This window comes from Bufo gargarizans, chromosome 5 (genome assembly GCF_014858855.1).
Source record: "Bufo gargarizans isolate SCDJY-AF-19 chromosome 5, ASM1485885v1, whole genome shotgun sequence".
Classification (NCBI taxonomy): Eukaryota; Metazoa; Chordata; class Amphibia; order Anura; family Bufonidae; genus Bufo; species Bufo gargarizans.
In genome coordinates this window covers 157,065,326-157,091,636 of record NC_058084.1, presented here as the reverse complement: position 1 = coordinate 157,091,636, position 26,311 = coordinate 157,065,326, and the positions used below count along the sequence as shown (strand labels likewise).

Below are 26,311 nucleotides of genomic sequence, written 5' to 3'. Positions count from 1 at the left end.
GCAATTGTTGTTAATCCTTTAGGTGTTCAACAAGAATTAATGAAAAAAAGAGATACAATTTCAAAATTTCACTTTTTGGGCAGATTTTCCATTTTAATATTTTTTTTTTCCAGTTACAGAGCAAGGGTTAACAGCCAAACAAAACTATATTTATGGCCCTGATTCTGTAGTTTAAAGAAACACCCCATATGTGGTCGCAAAGCTGCTGTACGGGCACACGGCAGGGCGCAGAAGGAAAGGAATGCCAAACGGTTTTTGGAAAGCAGATTTTGCTAGACTGGTTTCTTTGACACCATGTCCCATTTAAAGCCCCCCTGATGCACCCCTAGGGTAAAAACTCCCAAAAAATGACCCCATTTTAGAAACTACGGGATAGGGTGGAGGTTTTTTTGGTACTAGTTTAAGGTAAATATGATTTTTGGTTGCTCTATATTACACTTTTTGTGAGGCAAGCTGACAAGAAATTGCTGTTTTGGCAGAGTTTTTTTTTGTCATTTGCAACATTCATCTGACAGGTTAGCTCATATGGTATTTTTATAGAGCAGGTTGTGACAGATGCGGCGATACCTAATATATATACCATTTTTTTTTTATTTATGTAAGTTTTACACAATGATTTCATTTTTGAAACAAAAAAAAATCCTGTTTTAGTGTCTCCATAGTCTGAGAGACATATTTTTTTCAGTTTTTGGGTGATTATCTTAGGTAGGGTCTCATTTTTTGCAGAATGAGATGACGGTTTGGCACTATTTTAGGGTGCATAATATGTATGTTTTACACAATGATTTCATTTTTGAAACAAAAAAAATCATGTTTTAGTGTTTCCATAGTCTAAGAGCCATAGTTTTTTTCAGTTGCTTTTGGGTAAATATCTTGGGTAGGGTATGATTTTTGCGGGATGAGATGACGGTTGGATTGGCACAATTTTGGGGTGTATATGACTTTTTGATTGCTTTCTATTACACTTTTTGTGATGTAAGGTGACAAAAAATGGTTTATTTAGCAGTTTTTATTTTTTATTTTTTACGGTGTTTACCTAAGGGGTTAGGTCATGTGATATTTTTATAGAGTTGGTCGATACGGACGCGGCGATACCTAATATGTATGCTTCTTTTTTTTAGTTATGTAAGTTTTACACAATAATATCATTTTTGAAACAAAAAAAAAAAAAATCATGCTTTAGTGTCTCCATATTCTGGGAGCCATAGTTTTTTCAGTTTTTGGGCGATTATCTTAGGTAGGGTCTAATTTTTTTGCGGGATGAGATGACGGTTTAATTGGCACTATTTTGCTGTGCATATGATTTTTTGATCTCTTGCTATTACACTTTTTGTGATGTGAGGTGACAAAAAATGGTTTATTTAGCACAGTTTTTATTTGTTATTTTTTATTTTTAGGGTGTTCACCTAAGGGGTTAGGTCATGTGATATTTTTATAGAGCCGGTCGATACGGATGCGGCGATATCTAATATGTATACTTTTTCTTTATTTATGTAAGTTTTACACAATAACAGATTTTTTTTTATTTTTAAATGATGTTTTAGTGTCTCAACATTCAGAGCCATAGTTTTTTTTATTTTTTAGGGTGATTGTCTCAGTTAGGGGCTCATTTTTTGCGGGATGAGGTGGCGGTTATATTGGTACTATTTTGGTGGGCAGATGCCTGTTTGATTGCTTGCTGTTGTACTTTTTGTGGTGCATGTTGACCAAAAAATTGTTTATTTAGTACAGTTTTTATTTTTTACGGTGTTCATCTGAGGGGTTAGGTCATGTGATATGTTTATAGAGCAGGTCGATACGGACGCGACAATACCTAATATGTCCATATGTCTTCTCCCTATATATTTTTTTTAAATACTTTATTTTTGGAAAAGAATGATTTAAATTTTTTTTTACTTGAATCTTTTAACTTATTTTGTAAAATTTAAATTTTATTAACTTTTTTTCCCACTCTGGGACTTCAACATTACAGGGTCTGATCCCTGTTTCAATGCAGCACGATACATCTGTATTGTGCTGTATTGAATTGTTAGTGTCTTACACTGTAAGATGCTAACAGTTGCCTAGGAGACACAGCCTGGGGGCTGGGTCTCTTAGGCATCCATACATGCCAGGCCCCAAGCTTGGAATGGTATGGGGCTGCCATGGCAACCATCGAGTCCCCGCCACAGCAGCGCGGGGACTAATGGATAAGGTGAGGGAGAGCAAACCTCCCATATGCTGCGGTCAGCGCTGACCGCTGCATATGAGGGGTTAATTCACCAGCATCGGCATCATAACCGATGCTGGTGGATGCAGCAGGGATCCGGCTGTCAGTAACAGCCGGATCTCTGCCACTGATCACGGGACCACACGTAGGGGAAGAGAAGGATCGCAGGATGAGAATGCTTGTCCTCTAGTGCTAAGTGCCGGCGATTTAGGATGAGCATTCTCGTCCTGGGTAGTTAACGGGTTAAAATTACTATATTTTGTCCATCATTTTCAATGATTTTTCTATAGAGGGTGTCAGCAGTGACTTGTGACATCTGTCCAATACTTTCTGTGTGTCAGGGCCAGAAATTGGAGAAATATAACTGAAAATTACTATCTTTTTCCATCATTTTCAATACTTTTTAAATAGAGGGCGTCTGCAGTGACTAAAGACATCTGTCCAATACCTTCTGTGTGTCAGTGCCAAAGATTGGAGAAATATAACTGAAAATTACTATATGTTTTCCATCATTTTCAATACTTTTTCTATAGATGGTGTCAGCAGTGACTTGTGACATCTGTCCAATACCTTCTGTTTGTCAGGGCCAGAAATTGGAGAAATATAAATGAAAATTTGATAATTTTTTTCCATAATTTTCAATACTTTTTCTATAGATGGTGTCTGCAGTGACTTGTGACATCTGTCCAATACCTTCTGTGTGTCAGGGCCAGAGATAGGAAAAATATAGATGAAATCTATTTTCCTTTTTCTATACTTTTTCCATATTCTCTGCTTGCTATGAACTGTGATATCTGTGCAATATCTTGTTAATATGCGCAAGGCAAGCAGTAAGGGACGGGGATGTGGCCGTGATGCTGATGGTTCAAGAAGAGGCCGTTGAAAACTGTGCCTGCTGCCAGAGCACAAGAAAAACAATCATCCACGATACCTAGCTTCCTGTCCCAGTTTGCAGGGCGTCGCAGAAAAAAACTCTTGAAGTCAGACCAGTGTGACCAGGTGATTGGATGGATAGTAGCAGATTATGCTTCCAGTCGGTTAAGCACCACCCTGTCTTCCGTCAAGTCCAGTCTCAGTAGCCAAGAGTCTGGTTACCAGAATCCTCACCCTGAACCTCCTTCCTCCCACCATAGAGAGTCTGGCCAAGCAAGTCATCCCACACTTTGAAATTCTGAGGAGCTCTTTTCAGCGCCATAAATTGATTTGGCCCTCTCGCCAAGCATGCTTGAAGAGGGACATGAGATATTTTGCCCTGATTCCCAACCTCTTGAGCATCCACAGTCACAAGAACATGATGGTGGGGAACGGCAATTAGTGTTTAATGAGGTTGATGATGATGATGAGACACAGCTGCCAATGAATAAACCGCAATTATTGTCTCAAGAGGTTAATAAAGGTTGTGGTTAGGTCAACAAATCAAGAGGATGATCAGAGTGAGGAAGTGGAAGAGGAGGTGGTGGACAATGAAGTCACTGACTCAACCTGGCAAGGTGGAAAGCCAAGTCAGGACAGCAGTACAGAGGGGGAAGGATCTGCAGCAACAGGCTGGAAGAGGCAGTGGGGTAGCAAAAGGGAGAAGGTGGGCCACACCAAATAGGCCCACAACTGTTCCACGGAGCACACCCTTGCGTAAATCTCCCTTGCCAATGGGTAGGTGTTACGCAGTATGGCACTTTTTTGAGGAAAGTACGGACGACAAAAGAATAGTACTTTGCAACTTGTGCCACACTAAAATGAGCCAGGGCGGAAACCTCACAACTACCAGCATGATCCGCCACATGGCATCCAAGCACCGTAATAAGTGGGACGAAAGCCTGGGTCTACAATCTGTGTCTGCAAGTCACACCACTGCCTCCTCTTCGCCTATGGTACGTGCTGGCCAATCGCCTATTGAAAGCGCAGGCGAGGATGCCTCCTATCCTGCACCTGCATCTTTGCAAGCACTATCAGCGACCACATACACTTCCCTGTCCCAGCGCAGTGTCCAAATGTCATTACCCCAGACATTTGAACGCAGGCACAAATACCCAGTCACCCAGCCACAGCCATAGCACTAAATATGCACCTTTCAAAATTACTGGCCCTGGAAATATTGCCATTTAGGCTTGTGGACACTGAGGCCTTGCGCAGCCTGATGTCAGCGGCCGTCCCGCGGTATTCTGTCCCGAGCCGCCACTATTTTTTTAGGTGTGCCATGCGCACCTTACACCAACATGTGTCCTGAAACGTCACACATGCACTGACCAAAGCAGTTACTGGGAAGGTCCACTTTACGACAGACACATGGACAAGTGAATTTGGCCAGGGAAGCTACATTTCCCTGACAGCACACTGGGTGAACATTGTTGTGGCCGGGAGTGGGCTAGTACACTGGGATGGCAAGGGTGCTACTGACGCCGAGAATTGCGGGCCCTAATTCCATCAGGGTTTCTGCCAGCACCTACGTTAGTGGCTCCAACCCCCACTTCTCCTCCTCACAATAAAAGCACAGAGAGCTATGGGGAATGGATATTGCAGATTTGCTAGTGGTGATCTAGCAGCCCATGTCCTCAGCTCTATACCCAAAATCCAGGTGACAGGTTCCATTTAAGGATGACACTTTACATGTGGAAGAGGTGGAAATGGGGGAAGAAGACATTACACAGGGTGATAGCAAGACCACTCTCCGTCCGTCTTCTCAGCGTGAATTGGACGATGAAGAGGAGGAAGAGGAGGAGGATAAGTAGGAGATGGTTGCCTCCGCTACAGAGGGTAGTACCCATGGAAGTTTAATTCCATCTGTTCAGCGTGGGTGGGCAGAAGAGGAGGAAGAGGATGAGGAGATTGAGAGTGAGCCTCCTGATGACAACAGAGAAGTCTTGCCTGTTGGTACTCTGGCAAACAGTGCTGACTTCATGTTAGGCTGCCTTTCCTGCGACCCGCGCGTTATATGCATTTTAGACAACACGGATTAAACGGTGTTCACCCTTCTCGACCCCCGCTACAAAGAGAACTTATTATCTCTCATTCCTCTGGTGGAGAGGATGAGCCAAATGGTGCAATACCAGAAGGTCCTTTCCATCTGACAACGCTAGCAGCAGAGTCCATACTTCCTTGGGCAACTGAGGAGGGGAACACACAGCAGTTCCAACAGAGGGAGGACAACACTCTCCAAGGCCTGGGACAGTTTCATGACACCCCACCAGCACCCCCACCCTGATGTGTGGCCTAGTGTCACAAGGCGTGAAAAGTTTTGGAAGATGGTGGAGGAATACATAGCAGACCGTTTCAACGTCCTCAGTGATCCCTAATTGCCCTACAACTACTGGGTATCCAAGAAGGACACGTGGCACAAACTGAAGCTTTACGCCTTGGAGGTTCTTGCTTGCCCTGCCTCCAGCATTTTGTCTGAGCTAGTATTTAGTGCTGCTGGTGGCATTATAACAGATAAGCGTATCTGCCTGTCAACTGAAAATGCTGACAGGTTGACTCCTTTTAAAATGAACAAGGCCTGGATTGCTCCAGACTTCTCGACTCCACCATAGGAAAGCGGATGAACAAAGGCACTTTAAATGTGTTGTTTAATGTACTGAATACACTGTATTCCCATACACCCCTTCCACCACAAAAAAATAATTTATGATTAAATCTTCCTTATCTCATCATCCTCCTCCTCTTCCATCCTATCAACATGTTTATTTGTTGCATATAATGCCCGTGCATAAATTTTTTTTTACAGGGTCAGCTCAACTGCAGGCCCTCACATATAATGTTTTACAGGGTCAGCTCAACTTCAGGCCCTCGCATATTATGTTTTACAGGGTCAGATCACCTGCAGGCCCTCGCATATAATGTTTTACAGGGTTAGCTCAACTGCAGGCCCTTGCATATAATGTTTTACAGGGTCAGCTCACCTGCAGGCCCTCACGTATAATTTTTTAGAGTGTCATCTCACCAACAGGCCCTCACATATACTGTTTTACAGGGTCAGGTCAACTGCAGGCCCTCGCATATAATGTTTTACAGGGTCAGCTAACCTGCAGGCCCTTACCTACAATCTTTTACAGGGTTAGCTTACCTTCTGATGGCGACAGCAAAGTCTTGACTGTTGGTATTTTGGCAAACATGGCTGACTTCATGTTAGGCTGCCTTTCCCACGACGTCTAAAATGCGTTATACGCATTTTAGACAACACGGATTACTGGTTGTTCACCCTTCTTGACCCCCGCTACAAAGATAACTTCTCATCTCTCATTCCTATGGTGGAGAGGACAAGCAAAACGGTGCTATACTAGAAGGTCATTGTTAAAAAAATTGCTCCAAAGTTGATAGGGCAGAAATCCAAATGGATCGTCGCCGTCACGGGGGCATGTGATCGCCTAGAAGTTATCTAGAGTCATCAAAGCGGCAGAAGGCCTTCCCCTACACGTCTAGTCTAAGTAGCCAAGAGTCTGGTTGACACAATCTTCATCATGATGGTACACTGTGTGAACATTGTGGAGGCCGAGAGCAAGCAGACTTGCCCTCCAATAGATCCTCGTTGGCAGAAAGTGTACTCATTCCAATAACAGGGCTGCTTAGGAGTGCTGTATTGTTATTTATCATCACTACCTCCCCTAGTCGGGAGTGGGTAATTGCTGTGCGCCTGCTGCCTTCCTTGGATACTTGTGCTTTAATAACTTGACCCACCTCTGTGTAGTTCACAATTAGGAAAAGAATGGGCAAGGCAACAACAGCCAATCAGATTTCAGCCATTGACCTCCCTTGGATGTGGTAGCCCTTTCCTGCATCAAACCCTGATCGCCAGTTTACCGTGATCACCATGGTAGGTGCAGAAAAGAACATCAAAGTTGACAGTGCAGACATCCAAATGGATTGTCGCTGTCATGGGGACGTGCAATTGCCAGAGGTTATTTAGAGTCACCAATGCGGAAGCAGGCCCTTATCCTTAATGTTTTAGATGTTTTTGAGGGTCACCAGCAGGCTAACAATCATAATTTTTCGAGTGTGTGTATGATGCCCTCCTTTATGTGTCACAAAGGGTGTTTTGGAGTGCCGGTTCCTTGTAATTTTTGGCAGCCCTTTAACTTAGTGCATAGGCTTTATCAGTGTAGGAGTCCCACTACCTGAACTATTGTACCACAAGGTGAATGAGGCCCTCCATTATGTGATAGACAGTTTGTATCGGAGTACCTCTTCCTTGTAATTTTTGGCAGCACTTGCACTTTATATGCAAGTAAATATTCATGAAAGAATTTTTCTTAACAATTTTTCCTCTAAAATTCTTTTTTCCGGTTTTGTGCCTATTATTGTCAGTCTGTAAAAGTGGCGTACTACTCGGACAACATAGTTCCCAGAAGCGAGTCCCTGGGAGTCCAAGATGCACCGAGACATCCTCCCCATGTTGTTCCCGAACCATTTCGGTGGTGTTTCCATCAATTTCTGACCTTTTCCAATGAACCAGGAACCTTTCCCTATACAGAGCAGGGGGTGCCTGGTTTAATGCTCGGGTTCTCCCATTGAATTCCATTATAGTCGGCTGATCGGTAGAGCACCCGAGCATCCCAATGTGTTCGGTCAGAGCACCCGAGCACTTTGGTGCTCGATCATCACTAATCAGAAGTTAATTTGAGCAATTTGGTTTGGATCTGATTAATTTCTACCAGAATTGATAGCGCTCTACTTGCCTGGAAAATATGTAGATGATATTCAAGAATCTCTTTGGACTGTGTGCAACTCATTTAAACTGCTTTAATGCCAAGCCAGCATTAGTAATCTGATAGTGACAGTGACATATACGGTAAATGCATTGCAGCCATTTTTAAAAACAAGCTGCACTGTAGGATTATAAATTAAAAAAAATTGCCTCATATACACTAGTGTTGAGTGAATCGGTATCGGACTGCTGTATCCAAATCAGATTTGTTTGAAAATGTAATTAACAATATAGCCTCCAAACTACCGAAAAATGTTTGGGCTACACGGAGGTCTTCGCGATCTTGTTTCAACCATAATGAGGCTTGCTTCATCTAGCATCTATAACGTGACTCTTCGGCACCAAGATCAAAACAGACCTCTGCTGAACACATACAATTTACAGTAATACGGAGGATTTATTGTTAATAAAGTTTTCAAACTAATCAGGTTTGCATACAGCAGTCCGAACCCGAATCGCTCAATACTAATACACACACCACCGGGGGTCATGTAATCCTCGTTCATCTTTCCTGTCTTTGGAGAAATGGCTGATATTATTTTGAGAAATTTGCCTGAAACAAATTGACAAAAAAAATTGGAAAAATCATGTTGAATTCTGATTAGCTGAGAATTGATTTGCTAATCTCTAATCAGAAGGTATTTAAAGATATAAAATTAGGATGTATAAAAAAATATTCAGTAGTTGCTAATATTAAAAAAATAAAATTGTGTATATTAAAAAGAGCAGCACTCATATATAGAAAGATGAAAAATAAACTAAATAAATTGATCAATAAATAAAAGATAGAAACAAATAGTTAGATTTTTTTTGACATCAGTGTTTGTATTAGGGCACATGTGCAGTGATGTATGAATGATGGTTACACAGCCTTATTGAATGGTACCAATAAATGTGTTCTCTATTATACTGTCTTATACCTCTAATTTTATATCAAGATTTATATATTTTTTTTTCCTATCCAAAATCTTTTGAAATATGTGAGAACAAAATTGTAGCATGCAGAATTGCATAAATTATTACTTAGTTATTCTTCCCTAAAAGTATTGTTTCCAGGAGAGATTATGTTGCCTTAGGCTGCATTCACGCGGTCATACCGGCCAGGAGCGCAAGGCTTCATTGGTTGCTATGACGCCGTGTGCTTCCTGCTGCTTCCGCTGTACAATGATACACTGGTATAGATCATACCAGTGTATTACTGTACTGCGGTGGCAGCAGGAAGGGCACGGTGTCATAGCAACCAATGACGCCGTGCACTCCTGCACTCAGAAGAAATCCAGGCCGGTATAACATGGACAGTGTTCCACAGACGTGTGAATGCAGCCTTATAGAGACATTATAAAGTAACAATAATGCCTTTGGGCACATATTGCAAGACTCCATAATATGGCACCACTGTGGGCCACCATACAGAACTAGCAAGTAAATGATAGGGATTGAAATGAAAAAAAAAAAAAATATATATATATATATATATATATATATATATGTTGTCTTAAGCACTAGGGAAATATGCATAAATCATATCATAATTTTAAGTTGTCATTTATGGGTTCTAGTTTGTGATTAAATTTTCAGTTGGAAGCTTTGAAATGGTTTAATGACTCACAAAGCTATATATCAATCTGCACAGCTCCTCCTACCGCATTACATGGTGCTTGTAGCCTACATTTGCATTTTCATGATGATAGATTCTCTTTGAATTATATAAAACTGAGGTACAGGAAGCTTTACTGAATACTTTGGGGGAGGCTTATTGAAACTGGTATAAAAAAAATAAAATTTTTCAGAGCTCCTTTGGAAACTGAAATGTGGAATCTGATTAATTGCTATGGACAACTAAGCCAGTTTTTGTTTACACCAGTTTCTATAAATCTCCCCCTTGAACTGTATTGTAAAAAGTACTATATATTCATTATTTTGTTAGAACTATATACATTTAATCACTTAAGTCCAAATTTTTTAAATATGTATTCTTATTAGTGTTGATCGAGAACCAAAGTGCTCGTGTGCTCAAGTAGCATACTTTGTGATGCTCAGGTGCTCTACCAAGCACAATGGAAGTTAATAGGAGAGCCCAAGCATTAAACCAGGCACCCCCTGCTCTGAAGAGGGGAGTGTGTTGGGACTCTAGTTCGGCTTAGGAGTCCCTGCTCTGACTCCATATATAGCTATGTCCATATATGGAGTCAGTGCTTATGGACACCCCAGTGTATTTAAATCTAATTTAGCCTGCATTTCACCAAAGTTTGTGCCAGGATTTAAACTCACAACCTTCTGTATTATAGTCAAGGCACTTAACCACCCAGCTATAATAGCTGCATAGCCAGTTATTTAAAAAGAAAAATGAGACCTACTATATTGTACTTCTACTGAAACAAATACAGTAGAAGTTTCATATTTTATTTTATTTTTTTAATTACTGGCTATGTAGTGTAGTGTTTAAAGTTCTGGGCTATGATGCAGAAGCTGTGAGTTCAAATCCTATTGCAAACATTTTTCTGAAATAGAGGCTAAACTTAACTTAAACATATATATATATATATATATATATATATATATATATATATATTAGCCATAATATATTTACACATATTATTATATATTTAGGATATATAATATATTATAATATATTATGGCTAAAACATCAGTAATAGTTTCCGACATATTATGCATTCATATATATCTTAAGTATGATTTTATCTATATATATTATTTTTTCTAGTAATTACACATTTATTTTGTGCCATACATTTTTTACAATTAATTAAAAAATATATATTAAATATATACATCTATTTTAACCTCTATTTCTGAAAAAAATTGAGATTTGAACTCATAGCTTCTGTATCATAGCTCAGAACTTTAACCAATACACTATATTGCTGCATAGCCAGTCGCTTAAAAAATAAAATATGAGACTTCTACTGTATAGGTCTCAGTAGAAGTGCAGTACAGTAAAAGTCTCATATTTTTTTCATTTTTTTCATTTTTTTTTTTAGCAATGGGCTATGGAGCTATTGTAGCTGAGTGGGTAAGTGCTTTGCCTCTAATACAGAAAGTTGTGAATTTGAATCCTGGCAGAAACTTTTCTGAAATACAGGCTAAATTAGATTTAAATACAATGGGGTATCCCTAAGCACTGACTCCATATATGGACATAGCTATATATGGAGTCCGAACAGCGACTCCTAAACAGCGGATTCCCTCACTGTACAGAGATCTTCTGCATAGAAATAGAGGCTAAATTAGATTTATATACACTGACTCAAGCACACGCGGTGTTCGGCCAAGCATGCTCGCTCAACACTAGTTCTTATGAATCATTATTAAATATTTCCTCTGCTTTATTCTTGGTTATTTTTCCTTACAGGCATTATTCGAACAGCCTTACCTAACATGGACAGAGAAGCGAAAGACCAATATCTTCTGGTAATACAGGCTAAAGATATGGTTGGACTAATGGGAGGATTGTCAGGCACAACCTCTGTCACAGTCACACTTACAGATGTTAATGACAACCCACCAAAGTTTCCTCGAAGTAAGTTATTGCTTCCAAATTGGGAAGTGTATGTCTATGAAATCTAGGATTGTGTCTCATTTATCGTAAAATATTTTCTGGACTATAATATACAGGGTGGGCCATTTATACGGATACACCTTAATAAAATGGGAATGGTTGGTGATATTAACTTCCTGTTTGTGGCACAAGATGGGTGGTGACCATGGCGGCCATTTTGAAGTCGGACATTTTGAATCTAACTTTTGTTTTTACAATAGGAAAAGGGTCATGTGACACTTAAAACTTATTGGGAATTTCACAAGAAAAACAATGTGCCACAAACAGGAAGTTAATATCACCAACCATTCCCATTTTATTAAGGTGTATCCATATAAATGGCCCACCCTGTACTGTGGAAAAGTAACTTAAGAGGTTGTCCAATATTTAAAAGACTTGCAGGTGGCAACCATTTCCTATATTGCAGAGCTGTTCTACTGTTTGTCCGCTTTGGCGTTTATAGCTTCTGTGAAGAACTAATTGTCTCCTTGAGTCCAGACTGCAACAGACCCTATATAGCCTTATTCTGTGAGGATAATAATTTATACCAGGCTCCTTACAGCTTGCTTATGTGCATTTGCGAGGTTAAGGACTCTTTCACACAAGCAAGTTTTCCATGCGGGTGTAATGTGTGATGTGAACGAGTAGCACCCGCACTGAATCCTGGCCGATTAATTTCAGTGGGTCTGTGCACATGATTATGTTATTTTTCACGCATGTTGAGAACACGTACAGCACACGTCCGTGGAACACTGACGTGTGAATGAGGGTTGACTGACATGAAACAGTAAGATTTCTAAAACCGTTTGCAAAGTTGCTTTATTTTTCTTAATGTTATATATAGGAGCAATAAAAATAATTTTGTTTCAAAGGTGTACATATCCTGTAAGACTGAAATTATGGGAATTACTATGAGGCTTCTGTTTATGGGTTTGCTTTGAGGTTGTATAAATCTTAGGACAAGTGTCTGTATGTTTTGGTCAGTATTGTCAGTGTATTTAGTGGTCGTGTTAGAGGTGGTTCTTTCAATCTCACCATGTTCGTTTAAAACCTGCCGCAAATGCAGTTTTTGATGCAATTTTTTTGAGCTAAAGCCAGAAGTGAATCCAACAAGAGGAGACGTCCTTTCCTTTATATTTTAATTCCCTTTGAACACTGTCCAAAACTGCATGTGTGCCTTAACTAAAAGTGAATCTTTTTGCCAAGGTCATGAAGCTATACATGAAAGTTTTGTTCACGTGAATGGTGCCATTACAGAGATCCACTTCTAGATCACAGCTGAAGCCTGTGCTGGCATAACTGAATGTTTGATCTGAATGTGAAGAGTCAACTACTGTAAACCTATTATTTGTCAATATTTAGATAAGTTAGATATTAGATCACTTTTTGGTAAATTTTGTCTTTATCAATTTGATAAAAATGTGCCAATTTACAGTTTATGTCATACATATCTGTGTAATAATGTAACTTAGAACTCTTGCTGGACTTAAATCGTATTTACTTTTTAGCCACAATGGTTTTCTTACTATCATTTGATCCAGTTTCAATTATGTCCAATCTCACAATCACAGGACCCAAAGACAATGCCTAGTTGCCCCTGCATTGTATGCTAATTGATGTCTGTGAAGGTTCTCATTTATCCAGGTCATGGTATATCTGTAAAGAATAAATCAAGGCAACTGGACATACTGTAGATTTCTTGAAAACATTTCACTCGTTCTTCCACCGAGCTTTCTCAATTCTAAGTGACTGTACAAGAATTCTCTGGGAATAAGGACTGTATATCGGCGAAACAAAACACCAACTACATCAGCGTATGGCTTAGCATAGAAGGGCCAAAACCTCTGGTCAAGATTCAGCCGTGTACTTACATCTAAAAGAAACAGGTCACACCTTTGAAGACAGTCAAGTACGTGTTTTGGATAAGGAGGCCGATTGGTACAAACGAGGTGTGAAGGAGGCCATCTACGTAAAAATGGAGAAGCCAAGCTTGAATAGAGGTGTGTGTGTGTGGGGGGGGGGGGGGGGGGGTTGATATCTATTGTCTGCCACATACAATGCTGTCTTGACACCTTTTTCTGGGAAGTCGTTATCACCTACTGACTTCAATAATGGAATCAACACCTTTGACCCCATGCTGGGTATAATTACCAGATGTTGATTCAGTTACATATTTATTCCCAGAGAATTCTTGTACAGTCTCTCAGAATTGAGAAAACTCATTGGAAGAACGAGTGAAATGTTTTCAAGAAATCTACAGTACGTCCAGTTGCCTTGATTTATTCTTTACAGATATACTAATTGAAGTCTCAGATATGGTGGGGAATGGCTGCAGGGCTACGTGATAGTGAGATGGGATGCAGTAATCCAGAGACAAAAAAAAACAACTTTTATTTTATATGCAAATTAGCTCTAAAGTGCTCAGAGGACAGGCATTAGCTGCTCAGTGCACCATAGCTCTGACGCTTTGCTCTCCCAGAGCCTTCTTCTCCTGCTTGATTGACATGGCCAGACTTTACAATGTCAGCGCATATGCCCCTACATATTGAATACAAGTTTTTTGTTTATTTTTTTTCTCTGAAATACAGTATTGGTTTCTGCACATAAATTTATGATTATAACTTTGGGAGGGAGCTGTACCAAACATTGAAAGTGCAAACAAAAAAAGTAAAGCCAGGTCACCACTCCTGTATGAGTCAATTCTTCTTGATAATGTGCACCTGTGCACAGTGACCTGGCAGGGCAGGCATCCTATAAGCAATAGGACAAAAAGGCAAAGTGATCCAGTACTGGGAATTCTTAATAATCCAAAATTCCTTTCTTGGTTCATGCAAAGAATTGCTAAAAAACATTGACCTAGGGCGTGGCCTAGCGGGGCATGTGAGCGGACGGGTGTTGCAGAGCTCCTCCGCTACCTTGGTTATTTTATCCTGAGAATCTGCTGGTTCTACACTTATCCTGTGCATACCTGACCGAACGGGCATTGAGGATCCCCCTAGTTTGCTGGGGAGGCTGTTTGAAGCTGTCATGACCCGGAGCAAGGAGCAAAAGGGATTGGAGAAGGAGGGCCAAGATGGCGCCGGAGCTACCCCTGGGCGTTCAGGTCGCGTCACTGAAATGCAAAGAGAGGCTGCGGCCAAACTAGAGCAATATGCTAGGCTATCGGCTGCTACCTCTGGGAAAGGCACTCCCAAAAAAACAGTGGCTACCGGAGACATGTCAGATGTGGACTCTGATGCTGAAGGTGTCACTCAGACTACAGATGTGTGGCAATTACAGTACATATTAGTAAAGTGCAAGTGCATACATATACACAAAAAAAGATACAGTCAGTGCCTATCAAAAGTATTGTCTAGTCCACAATGTATTATCACAAAGTCCAATTATAGACCCTGGACTATATAGACATTATCTCACACTCTGCAACACTCAATCATAATATGAGAAGCAAAGAACTAAGCATACTGACCCAAGTATCTACCACAACACCTACAGTCCGTGCCCCGACGCGCGTTCAAGATCTAGAAAACCGGTCCCGTCGGAATAATGTCTGGGTGGTGCGGGCGCCAGAAAAAGCAGAAGGCGGCAACCCGACGGAGTTCTTTGAATCCTGGCTACGGGAGAACTTTGGCGCAGATGTACTGTCCCCTTTATTTGCTGTGAAAAGGGCTCATAGGGTCCCTACACGTCCTTTGCCACTGGGCGCATTATTTTAAGAAAAGTGCGGGGAAAAACCTGACTTGTCTGTGGATGGTCATAAAGTGGCGCCCTTCCCGGATTATTCACAGGAAGTTCAGAAACGAAGGGCCAGGTTCCTAGATGTGTCTGCGGGTACTTAATGTATCCTATTCCATGATGTGTCCGGCTAAACTAAGGGTGGTTGCGCGGGGGGCCACGCATTTCTTTGGTTCTGAGTGGTATTTTGCTTGATGCGGGTATGTGGATAGTAATCTTGCTGTATTAGCAGTTAGATGCGTATACCAACAGGTATTGTTATTTTCCTACTGTATTCTTGTATAATTGACCAAGGAGTGGTGTGGAGGGAAGCTCTGGTTCCTTTTTAACTTTCTATTTGGTGGTCACGCAACCACGTTTGTTTCTCGGTACACTTTAGACTTCCTCTCCAAGTGATAGGAGGAAGCCCTTGGATACTCAGCTAGCCTTAGTAGCAGGTTGTGTTTCTCTTCCCACAGGCCTTAGTTTAGGTGCTTTAGTGGGACCTGCTAGTGGGGTGACTGCTTTGTTGGGTGACATTTTGGGATGTTTAGAGTGAAAGGTTGGGGGGAGGGGGGGGGAATGTTCTGTTTTATTGTAATGCATGCACTATCTATGAAGGTGAAGGTATTTGTTTACTGTCTGGGTATGATAAGACTCACCATTATGCATGTCTCCATGGTGCTATTATACATGACATTAGACTAGCCATTTTCTGGATATTTGATATTTGATCATGGCGGGGGTGGTTAATATTCTCAGCTGGAATGTACAAGGGATTAAAGATGCCATTAAAAGGCGTGCGGTCATTGATTGCATGCTACAACATCAACCATTGATCTGTTGTATTCAGGAAACTCACCTGACCCCGGATCAAACCAAATTGCTTACCCCTAAGTGGGCAGGGAACTGTTATCATTCAACCTTTTCGTCCTATGCGAGGGGGATGAGTTTCCTGGTTCACAAATCAATTGCGTTTACCTGCATTGCTAAAAAGGTGGACAGTGAGGGGAGATATATTTGTTTGCACTGTATGATTTTCACAACTCCATTTGTCTTGGTGGGAGTGTACTTTCCGCCGCCATACTCACCGGTTGTACTTAGGGGTTTATTGCAGTTTATTGCAGACGTGCCTGATATCCCGGTTCTGTTACTCGGAGACTTCAATAATATTATTGATCACAGTTTAGATAGAATGGGAACGGGACAATTACCGCAAGGGGGGGTTAACCTCCTTTGGGGTTCTCATGCAACAGGATATGATGCTAGATTTCTGGAGATTGAGGAATTCGTTAGTGAAGCAGTTCTCTTGCTGCTCTAGCACTTACAACTCTCTGTCTAGAATAGACTTCATTCTTGGGAATGCCCTTATGGGAAAATTTGTACGGGATGTACATTACCTGCCTCGCAGGATCTCAGATCACTCACCAGTAGTTGCGGTGATTGATCTTCGTACATCACGGGTTCATAACAATGGTGGTTGGAAATGTAATCCTTATTGGCTACCCCTTTTGCCAGACGCTGGCAGAATTGGAGAAAGACTCTGAGAATTTTTTCAGTTTAATTTACCGTCCGCAACCAAAGCAGTAGTGTGGGAGACTATGAAAGCGTTTCTAAGGGGCTTACTCATGGCGGAGGTTAATAAGAAATAGAGTGAGTCTAGGGCACACATGTGAAAGCTAATTTTAGAGGTTGAGATAGCGGAGGCAGAGTATATTTCACACCCACAAGATATTGCTAGGGACAAATGGAAGGAATCTCAACAAAAATTGAATAACAGGTTACTGGAACAGGTGAAAAACAAGCGTTTTTTCCAGAAACAATCCTTCTACGAGGAAGGAGAAAAAGCGGGTAGATTTTTGGCATTGCTATCTAAAGCCCAGTTGCAGCCCACGTATATTGCAGCTCTGAGGGATGCACATGGCACTATTCAAACTGAACCACCGCAGTTGCTCCAGGTCATGTGCTCATTCTATTCCACGTTATATCGGTTTAAATTGAGAGTTATGGATGCGGAGATTGATCAATTCTTGATGCCCTTAAAATTACATACCCTGTCAGCATTGGGTACAATGTCTAATAATAAGGCCCCAGGAAGGGATGGCTTACCAGCTGAGGTATACAAACGATATTCCAGCATTCTACTTCCCCAATTATTAGCTGTCTGTAATGAGGCCAAGCAGCAGGGACGGCTCCCTGACTCTATGAATGAAGCAGTCATTGCGCTATTGCCTAAACCCAGTAAAGATGTCCTTGAAGCTGAATCCTATAGGCCCACCTCTCAACTCCCAGTCGATGTAAAACTTTTGGCAAAAGTATTAGCACATCGCCTGAATTCAGTGATATCCACTCTGGTTTGTAAGGATCAAGCAGGCTTTATGCCTAATATGTCTTTTGCGGTGAACATTAGATGTTTATTTCTGAATGTTCAGGCAACCCAGGTCCATGCCATGACCGCGGCGGTCGGATCTCTCGACACGGTCAAAGCGTTTGATAGCGTGGAATGGCGTTATTTATGGCTGGTACTCAAGAGAATGGGCTTTGGAATTGAATTTATATCATGGATTCAACTATTATATGCATGCCCTAGAGCTGCGGTGAGGGTCAATGGCGATATGTTTGACCCGTTTCTGTTGTTTAGGGGCACGAGACAGGGGTGCCCAATATCGCCGGTTCTTTTTGCGGTGGCAGTGGAGCCCTTGGCGGAGGCTCTTAGAGTGGCTACCGCAGTCAGAGGTCTTCAGTAGGGAACCCTGTCAGAAAAAGTGGCCTTATACGCTGATGACTTGCTTTTGTTTTTGGATGACTGGAAGCGGTCTCTTCCTGCTGCAATGACAATTATTAATCACTTTGGGGTTTTGTCTGGATTGGTGATTAATTGGTCAAAGTTTGTTTTGTTACCCTTAGGCAGAAGTAATAGTTCGCCACTTTCCACTGCGGGAGGACTACAAGTGGTCACATCCTTTAAGTACTTGGGGGTATGGGTAACTGCAGATACGGGTGATTATGAACGTCTGAATCTGGTGCCAATGCTTGATGAATTCCGGAAAAAGATACAAGCCTGGAGCAAATTACCCTTGTCTGTAATTGGTCGAGTCAACCTCTTGAAAATTATATTAATGCCAAAACTCTTATACCTTCTTCATAATGCATCAATCTGGATCCCGCTTCGTTTTTTATTACACTGTTAACGCAGTCTTTAGGGACCTGATATGGAGGGGTGGTATCCCTAGGATTAAATTGTCAACCCTGCAATGGCCAAAAACACAGGGGGGGTTAGCAGTACCTGACCCATGGTCCTACTATGTTGCAGCCCAGTTACAACATTTCAGGGGATGGGGGAACAAGACCCAATTGAACAATGCGGGACGTATCATTCAATACTTAATTCAACGTACCTGCTTAATGTCTGCTTTAGAGGATGGATCCTTCCGTACTCATGGTACTCAATACCCATAGATAGGTATGTTGCATAGAATATGGTGGAAAACTAAGGAGAGGGTGAATATCAATGGATATCTTTTCCATGCTCCTATTTGGCCTAACCTCTTATACGTAGTGGCGTGCAACAGTGGGAGCAATATGGGCTGGGTAGAACGGCTCAGCTGTTCTCTGAAAAGTCGCTGAAGAGTTTTGACATTCTAAGGCAGAAATTTGACATCCCGCATAAGTATTTTTATATATACTTGCATCTGAGGCATGCTATTCAGACTCAGGAAAAACAAGGGAGGATTCAGCCGGCGCCCAAATGTATTAATAATGGATTACACAATGATAGCAGGTACCACAAGTGGGGATCCCTTTATTACGACACACTCAGGATAGAAATCAATAAATCCAACCCGCTGCAATTATATGAGAAATGGAAGACAGATGTAGAGGATCTGACAAAGGAACAATGGGAGGAAATCCTTACTGACTTTCCGACATTATTATTGAGCGAGTCATATAGAATGTCCCAATTGCATCTTTTGCACAGGGTCTATAGAACGTACAGAATGGGCTACTGGATGGATGATTTGTGCCCATGTTGTGACGTCTCACGGGCAAACTGTCACGGCTGAGGATGGGGAAAACCCTCAGCCCTGCAATGCCAGAAGATGTTAGGCTGCTCGGCCAGGACGACAGGATTAGGGAGCAGGTCACCTCCTAAAGCGTCTCTAACCTGACCCTAACTCCTAGCTGCATGGGCCGACATTGAAGGTAGGAGGGCCCATACTCAGGAACTTCGGATCCCTAACTCACCCTCCGACCGGTCCCTGAACTAGGAGTCAAGGTAAGATGGCCTGTTCCTTCTGGACACGGAGGAACAGGGGTCTCACTGGCCAAGCTACAAGGAATGGGGAAACACATACAACATACAGATATGACAGGCGAACAACTAGTTCCACACGTACCTGTCACAGCCACGCTGACTGGAACCCATGCATGCACTACTAATGTCCACAGAACAACTAGAGGACACAGCACACATAACACACAGGTAACCAGGACATCCGTAGTTGCAAATAAAAAAAGACAAAGGAAAACATCAACTGAACATCAAGACATAAACTTCACAGATAAACCTATGACCACAAGGGTGGCCCCCACTGGCAGGTGATATACACAGGAGGCTGCTCCAGCTAAGCATGGCTGAAGCAACCCACTAACACATGCCAAACACTGAGGCTTTATAGGCCTAAGAGGCCACACCCACACAGACACACCCAGTGTCTCACACACACAGAAAGGGAGTTAACCCTTCCAACACCAGGAAAGGTAGTGAAGCCACACAAAGGGAAAAGCACACAAACACACGTTGCCAAGGGCAACCGCACGCATGCCTGTTGTCCGCGGCAACCGCACCTGAGGCAAACCACTAAGTGCCCCCAGCTGCAGTTGACACAACACCAAACCACGGGCAACTGCATGCGGCTCCCAAGGAGTCACGACCATCACCAAGGGTCGTGACACAAAATTGATCCATCTTATGTGGAACTGTCCGCGGCTGAGAAGATATTGGGTGGAAGTAGTGGAACTTATCAATCAGGTTTTTTAATCTAGCCTAGAGGTTACTCCCCTGACCTGTTTACTTGGCTTAGTGAAGGTGCCAAGAGTGATGTTGAAAAAAAAGGTGGCTATTATGCGAGTATTATATCAGGCAAGGAAATGCATAGCATTCCATTGGATTGATAAATCAGCACCGACACTTCAGGAAGTAGTGAGTAGGGTACACACGTTGGTAAAATTGGAAGAGTATGTCTACTTAAAGAGAAATGTGTTAAAGAAATTTGAAGTGATTTGGTCTTCATGGGTCTCCCATTATAATCTATCTTAGAGTGTGTTCGTGAGTATGGAGTATTGAGATATGAGTGGGTCATGATTGTTTGTAAGTATGACAGAGGGTGTGTTTGTAGGTGGTTGAATAGATGTATGAGCCGTGACGATATGTGAACAAATGATGAGCTACAGGAGTCCTTTAACAAAGTGATGTCATGCGCCAGGAGAAGGACTGTGCTACCTTCAATTGGATTTACCGGAAGCGGACATGGACTGTACCTTTTATGTTCTAAATGGTCGTGCTGTGTGGGGGGTGGGGGGGGGCAGGGGAGGGATTGGGAGGGATTGGGTGGGATTGGCGGGAATCTCGATGTACTTGTATTAAAAATCTTTTAAAATTTAATAAAAATTATCTGATTCAAAAAAAAAACATTGACCTATGCATCATAGAGACTTATGCGTTTTGAGTGCAAAAGATTATCTTACTCACATGAGTCCTTGCGCTCAATACACGTAGATATGTACAATGTTTTAACAGTTTTTTCCAAGGACCAATAAAGGCATTTTAGAATTATCAAGACTTCCCAATACTAGACCACTTTGCCTTTTGTTGTACCAAACATTAAGCCTAGTTTAAAACTGATTTTTAGACTCCCTTTAAGTGGTTACCATCATTTCACACAACTTTGACTAAATCACGACTCCCAGCTCCTTCATAGCGGGCTGCCTGAAAAGCCAATCCTGAAGCACAGTATGAGAAGCATCCAGTGAAATATCCCTAGACTGCAATAATATTCTACTGCAGTCTATGGGACAAGGAATCAGAAGATCACATGTTCAAGTCTCATAAGGGGGCTTAAAATGACAATAAAAAAGTAAAAATAAAAATAAAAAACAAGAATAATAAAAATTCAAATCACTCCCTTCTCACAATTTTACATATAAAAATAAACTATAAAAATAAGGTGTACAGTAATAGGTATTGAATTAAAAGTAGTTAAAGAGTTGTATGTACCCCTATATCTTACAAAAAGAAGCTACAACTTGCCCCGTAAACAAATATAGTATACAGATAAACACAAACGTTATGGTAATGCAAGAAAAAGAAAACTTATTAGAAACGATATAAATTTGGTACCACTGTAATCATACCAATCTGCACAATGAGCACTGGAATTTTTATTTTTATTTTTTTCAATTTTACCCTTCAAGGAATTTTTTCCCACTTTTCCAAAGGAACCCATGGAAAATTAAATGGTGACGTTATAACTAATACAACATGCCCTACAAAAAATAAGCCCTCAATTGGGGAGAAAGGGAGAAATAAAAAACGCTAAAAAAGATCATTGCCCATGTCATTAATGGGTTAAACAAAAATAATTCCTAGCAAAGTTAAAGGGGAATTCAGTAGTGCTGGTAGGCTCTGCTTGCATACAGTCACTGCACGCCCACCATCAGTGGTGTGCAGTTTTACTCTTGTGTGAGCCAACACCCCATATGTATAGGCAGGCAGCACTTACTATAATACTGCTATGCGCTGAGTTAATGGATGCACAGGTAACTGCTCCTGATGAATTGCTATTTAAGCAAGCATAGAAACGCGTCGAGCAGACACAATATAGAATAGAAGGGTTTGAAACAAAGCAAGATTAGTGAGCTTATGAGGTGTATGGGAAAATGGTGATCGTTGGTGTTGTTAATAATGCTCTTATAACATTCAATGCATCAATGTTACCCCAGAACCCAGCTGTTTACCTTTGCAGCAGATTAGCTAGTTTTTATATGTAGCAGATGGAGAGCAATATGCTACATAATGATACATAGTGTCCACTGATATGTATCTCTATTTGCCTCCATATTAGGTATAGCTACAATTATTGGTGGATAAAGTGAGGAGTTTTATCTATATATGTCAATAGGAAACAATAACTCCCACCCCCCCCCCCCTCCACACCTAAGTCTGATTGAGATACAGTGGTTGTTAGCCACATATTAGTTTTATTAAGTGTATTTATTAAAGTATATGTTTTTAAGCGTTCCGTTTTTCAGACAGTAAAATTATTTGTTCAGTTTATGGTAACGCAAATTAGTGTATTGTATATTAGTAACTTCATCTGAGAATTCAATAAAACTAAGTAAGGTATACACAGGGTAAAGCCTTGGATTACCTTCATTACCATGCAACAAGGAGCCTTGATGTGTTGTGTAAGCTTTCTGTACAGTGTATAGTAATTTGTATTACCAGTAGAATCATTGTTGACTGTTTCTGGAGAATTATGCCATATCTTTTGCTGTGTACTACTTTTAACAATATAATAATAGCAAAGACAGGTGCACTCTGCAGACTTACTAAGCCCTCAAACTGATGATAAAATTGAGAGATTAGCCAACATGTCCTACTAGGAGGACATGTCTGAGTCTGATCACCGCGCCAAGGTTTCTCAAGTAGCTCGGGTCCTAACACTCACCTACCTGAGCCGTAGGAGAGATTAGCCAACAAGATTAGCCAACAAGATTACCTGAGAGATTAGCCAACATGTCCTACTAGGAGCCGTACGGCTCAGGTAGGTGAGTGTTAGGACCCGAGCTACTTGAGAAAGCTTGGCGCGGTGCTCAGGCTCAGACATATCCTCCCAGTAGGACATGTTGGCTAATCTCTCAATTTTATCATCAGTTCGAGGGCTTAGTAAGTGCTCTTTGATATTATTATATTGTTATATTGATTATCACATCCACGTAATTGCTATCTTGTGTAGGATGTCTATTGTGGTACTTGTGGTCCGCCACAGGCATCCTCCACTGTATGCATTTTTGCTGGGGATCGCCATTAGCAACGGGCCACAAGTGCAAGATTTGCTCCCCTGTATGTATATGCACAACTGCATGTGGGTTTGAGCACTTCCTGCCTGTTCAACACCACACCATTTTTTTTTTCATTTGTTTGTGTACTACTTTTATATGAATGACTGATGGAAATCAACAAGGATAGCATTGTTAAAGAAGAGAACAGAGCACACACACAGTATCACATGACTGGAAGATCTAGGGACTATTTATAAAAGTTCAGAACTCTTACATTTGAGCCTTGGAATGCTAATCTTGAATAAAAACTTTTATGAAAATGGATAATGGACTGAGCTGTCACTAAAAGGTCAAGCAGAAAATAGTGAAGTCTGCATATGCTTTTGAAATAATCCTTCATAAAGCACACACTTGCAGGGACTGGAAATAAAAGGAACGACAGTGCTAACAATAAGAGCCTAGAATATTGAAATATAGATGAAAATTAATGGTAATGCGATGCTGGAAAGTGTGTGAAGCACTAGGTTTTATGGAGACTATTCAATTCCTAACAACTGAAATAATTAGAAAAATAGTACTGTTTGGTATTTAATGACGGCCCTTACATAGCATTTTTATAATATCCGTTATTGTATTCTGCGGTATGGAAATAACATTACAAAACGCGCTTTCATTTTCCAAGTTTCGTGTCATGACAAACCCGAGGACAGATATATCACAGTCATGTGTGTGCTGCTATTTGCTATTTTCTAATTCATTTAAATTTAAAGGCAACTTTAATTAGAGACACTAGTTTTGCCTCATGCAGAGTAAGGTCTCATGCACACGAACGTATTTTTTTTCCGTTTCTGTTCCTTTTTTTACTAGGCCATTTTTGGAACTATTCATTTGAATGGGTTCTCTATAAACCTGAAATGGCTCCGCGTGCATTCCATTTCCGTATATCTGGATGTCCGTTCTACAATAAAAATAGAACATGTCCTATTCTTGTCTGTTTGGTGGACAAGTACAGGCATTGTTACAATGGATTCACAAAGAAAAACAGATTCAACACTGATGTCATCCATTTTTTTATTTGCAGATCTGTGTTTTGCAAACACGTGTGCACGAGCCCTAATGCAGTTTTGCCAATGTTTCCAAGATGTCTGCTGACTTTCCTTTTAAAGGAAGCTTTAAAGAGATTCTGTCAGATCCAAAACGCCCTCAAACTAAAGTAAGTGGCGTATAGTGTAAATGATGCCAGCTATGCCATGTTTATCTTCATGCTCACTTGCATTCTAGTGCTGTAAAATGCATCGAGAGGACTCCTCCTTGAGTCCCCGCCATTAAAGGAGTAAGCACAGGAGTCCTCTCAATGCATTTTACTGCTGGTTTGTAGGAGCACAGCTCAGGAATGCAAGTGAGTTTGAAGATAAAAATCACATAACTAGATTCGACTTCACTTACACTATCCACTGCTTGCTTCAGTTTGGGGGGGAGTGTTTTGGATTGGATTCCCTCTAAGGTATGTGCACATGTATGTACACTGGAACTGCATATGGAAAATACACAGTGCGTTACAGCAGCAGGAAAGTGGATAAGGATTTTACAAAATCTCATCCATATGCTGCAGAACAACTATGCAATGGTCTTCACACATAACTTGACTTATGGTGCATACTTTAAAGGGAACGCATCACCATGAAACTCTAGTAGTTCAGTCTGCAGGCACATGTGATAGCAGAAGGAGCTGAGTAGATTGATATCTAGTGTTATGGGAAAATATTCAGTATAGCTTGTAATTAGGAGCGAGCGCTCCGTACAGTATTAGAATGTATTCATAAAGACAGGGTCTCTTAGGGTCTTAAGCTCTTAAAAATTCAATTCGCTGCTACACCGAATTTTACAGAAAATTATCTTTGTGGGTGCATTTCTTTGTGAGTAACCAGTGCAATGACATTGAATGGTGATTGTGCCGCCCCACATCTTTTGCCAAGTACTGGACATATTTTATCTTTTGGTAGAACGGTCATGTGGATGCGGAAAGAACACGTCTAATCGGTGTACTTTCAGCATCCGTTTGTCTGTTCAGCAATATGTCTGCATAGTTCAGATCATGAACCCATTGAAGTCAATGGGACGGCAAAATTTGGACGGCACATGGATAGCATATGGATTTTGTGGATCCACTGTGCACGAGCCACAAAATGGATGCTGCAGTGTGCATGAGACCTAAATAACAGTAAATAGACATTGACAGCCAGGAGGAATTGATGCATAAAATATACTATAAAAATTTCTAATTTTTTTTAATACAAATTCAAACATTTATTTAATAAACCCATGATACTCCTTTATGTGTTATTTTGCAATTTTTTTGCTGCCAGTATCCTCTATCCCCAAGAGTTACAGTTTACAATGCTACATGACGATCAACAGCACCCAATTGGATTTACCAATCGATGCTGGCTTCAAGTATGTCAGCATGGATGATGTCACTGTGATAGGCAATAACTTACCACAACAAAAAGGCACTGGGATCGAGAAATTGTTTACTGCTGTAAACAGGAACCAGTGTGGGATAGGGGATGCCAGCAGCATGTTATACAGTGATATCATTACGTAACTATACATAGGTACCTTTTTCTTTCTCTTTTTGTTTTGCAAAAATAAAATAAAAATTTGCTCTCCAGAAAACATTTTTCACATAGTAAAATAACTTTCGGAAATTAGTCATGACAATTTTATATCTGAATTTCATAATATTTTAAGGCAAAAAAAGGCATAAATTTATGAACTTTAAATGCATAAACAAACTTATTGTCACAAATTGGCATGTTTAAACTCCTTGTGCCACATTACCAAACTCTTCTAAGGGTGTTGTCTAAGTGAACCCCTCATTCTTTGTAGTACCCATGATGGTGGGGATAGACTTTCCCAAGGGGAACACTAGGTCGCTAACTCTTAAAGAGGGCTGGTTCACAAGGCAGCTGGTCACAGTTGACCAGGAGGTACCAGAGCAAGGTCCCAGAGGTACAGAAATAGTCAGCAGGCCAAGTCGTAACCAGGAGGAACAGTGCAAGACCATAGG

At 41.0% G+C, this 26,311-nt stretch overlaps 1 protein-coding gene across 1 annotated transcript in view; it reads left to right on the top strand.

Annotated features, from left to right (window-relative positions):
• The window catches only part of LOC122938015 (cadherin-7), a 279,605-nt gene that overhangs the window by 172,722 nt on the left and 80,572 nt on the right, over positions 1-26,311 (top strand). The window contains exon 4 of the mRNA XM_044293272.1: positions 11,278-11,445. Within this exon, the coding sequence (XP_044149207.1) occupies positions 11,278-11,445 (168 nt within the window). The remainder of the gene's footprint in view (positions 1-11,277; positions 11,446-26,311) is intronic.